This window comes from Etheostoma cragini, unplaced genomic scaffold (assembly GCF_013103735.1).
Source record: "Etheostoma cragini isolate CJK2018 unplaced genomic scaffold, CSU_Ecrag_1.0 ScbMSFa_1753, whole genome shotgun sequence".
NCBI classification, from domain to species: Eukaryota; Metazoa; Chordata; class Actinopteri; order Perciformes; family Percidae; genus Etheostoma; species Etheostoma cragini.
This window is the reverse complement of record NW_023265840.1, coordinates 1-2216: the sequence shown is the minus strand read 5'-3', so window position 1 is coordinate 2216 and position 2216 is coordinate 1. Positions and strand designations below refer to the sequence as shown.

The window sequence follows — 2216 nt, the reverse complement described above, 5'->3', positions numbered from 1 at the left end:
AGTCTGGTGGAGATATGCTGCTCTATAAAAGCTAAAAGTAGTGATTATATACATGGAGTCTGGTGGAGATATGCTGCTAACGAGAGTTTGTGTATCTGAAGTCCGTCTCTGATTGGCCGTCTGCGTTGTGTCTTCAGGTCTGGAGAAAACCGGACGACGATGCATAAATGCTACACCTTCCTGATCTTCATGGTCCTGCTGCTGCCGTCCCTGGGGCTCAGCAGGTAACGCACACCGAGCCTCGGTCCAGGGTGACCTGTGACCTTTGACTTTTGACCGACCCTCCCGTTACTCACCTCTCTCTCTCTCTCTCTCTCTCTCTCTCTTTTCAGTCTGGATGTTTTCTTCCGCTGGCTCTTCGATAAGAAGTTCCTGGCTGACGCCACAATCCGATTTGAGTGAGTCTGTTTTCAGTGTCTGTCCTGTAGTACACGACATATACAAAGTACACGACATATACAAAGTACACGACATACACAAAGTTCACGACATATACAAAGTACACAACATATACAAAGTACACGACATACACAAAGTTCACGACATATACAAAGTACACGACATATACAAAGTACACGACATGTACAAAGTACACAACATATACAAAGTACACGACATATACGATGTACACCACATACACAAAGTTCACGACATATACAATGTACACGACATACACAAAGTACACGACATACACAAAGTACACGACATATAGTACATGACATACACAAAGTACACGACATATACAAAGTACACGACATATACAAAGTACACGACATATACGAAGTACACGACATATACGAAGTACACGACATATACGATGTACACGACATGTACAAAGTACACTACAGGTACAAAGTTCACGACATATACAAAGTACACGACATATACAAAGTACACGACATGTACAAAGTACACGACATATACAAAGTACACGACATATACGATGTACACGACATACACAAAGTACACGACATACACAAAGTACACGACATACACAAAGATCTGGGTGCTGGTCTAACGGCGCTGCGCCCCCTTCAGGTGCGTCTTCCTGCCGGACAACGGAGCGTTCTTCGTGAACTACGTGATCGCCTCGGCCTTCATCGGGAACGCCATGGACCTGCTCCGGATCCCCGGACTCCTCATGTACATGATCCGGCTCTGTCTCGCTCGCTCGGCCGCAGACCGCCGCAACGTCAAGAGGGTGAGGACGCCACGGGACAGCTACCGGGGGGGGGGCAGAGAGAGACAAAAAGAGAGAGAGAGACAGAGAGACACTTTATTTATTTAAATGTGTTTTATTTAATTTTTTTAATTCATTTTTATTTAAAAGATTTTATTATTAATTTGTTCTAATTCTTTTATATTTAATTTTGAATAAAACTTTTTAAATTTGTCTTTTTCAAACCTTTGTCCCTTTATTTGACCTTTGTGTCGCCATTTGGAAGTTTTTGCACATTTTTTACATTTTTTCTTTTAATTTTTACCTTTTTTGAGACATATTTGACTCGTTTTTAGACATTTTTTGGACGCTTCTGTAACCTACTGGTCTGTTTTGCCACCGTTCCTCCTCATGGTGGCGCTGCTGCGTCTGATTCCTGTGTCCACCCTGTCTGTCTGTCCCCACCCTGTCTGTCTGTCTCCACCCTGTCTGTCTCCACCCTGTCTGTCTCCACCCTGTCTGTCTCCACCCTGTCTGTCTCCGTCCCTCAGCACCAGGCCTACGAGTTCCAGTTCGGAGCGGCGTACGCCTGGATGATGAACGTCTTCACCGTGGTGATGGCCTACAGCATCACCTGCCCCATCATCGTGCCCTTCGGTCAGTCTCACCCCTACAGTACTACTACTACTACACAATACTACTACTACACACTCTCAGTACTACTACACAATACTACTCTCAGTACTACTGCACAATACTTCTCTCAGTACTACTACACACTCTATAGAGCAGCATATCTCCACCAGACTCCATGTAAATAATCACTACTTTTAGCGTGTATAGAGCAGCATATCTCCACCAGACTCCATGTAAATAATCACTACTTTTAGCGTGTATAGAGCAGCATATCTCCACGTGTAAATGGTGATTGTTGGAACATGGAAAGATGAACCAAGACGGCTTTTGGTAGCTTTATTTATACAGCTTGTTTCTCCCTGATGATGAACATCTGTCCTGTAGGGTAACATTACAGCTTGTTTCTCCCTGATGATGAACA

The 2216-nt window shown here is 44.0% G+C and overlaps 1 protein-coding gene across 1 annotated transcript; it reads left to right on the top strand.

The window, feature by feature from the left end:
- Nucleotides 1-109: 109 nt before the first annotated feature.
- LOC117940125 (CSC1-like protein 2) lies at nt 110-1875 on the top strand (the record flags this gene model as incomplete). The annotated part of the gene is made up of 4 exons (XM_034865506.1): nt 110-224; nt 333-398; nt 1039-1201; nt 1711-1875. Coding segments are annotated over exons 1-4 (459 nt in total), but the record flags the coding sequence as incomplete, so codon positions are not given.
- Between the last annotated feature and the right edge of the window lie 341 nt (nt 1876-2216).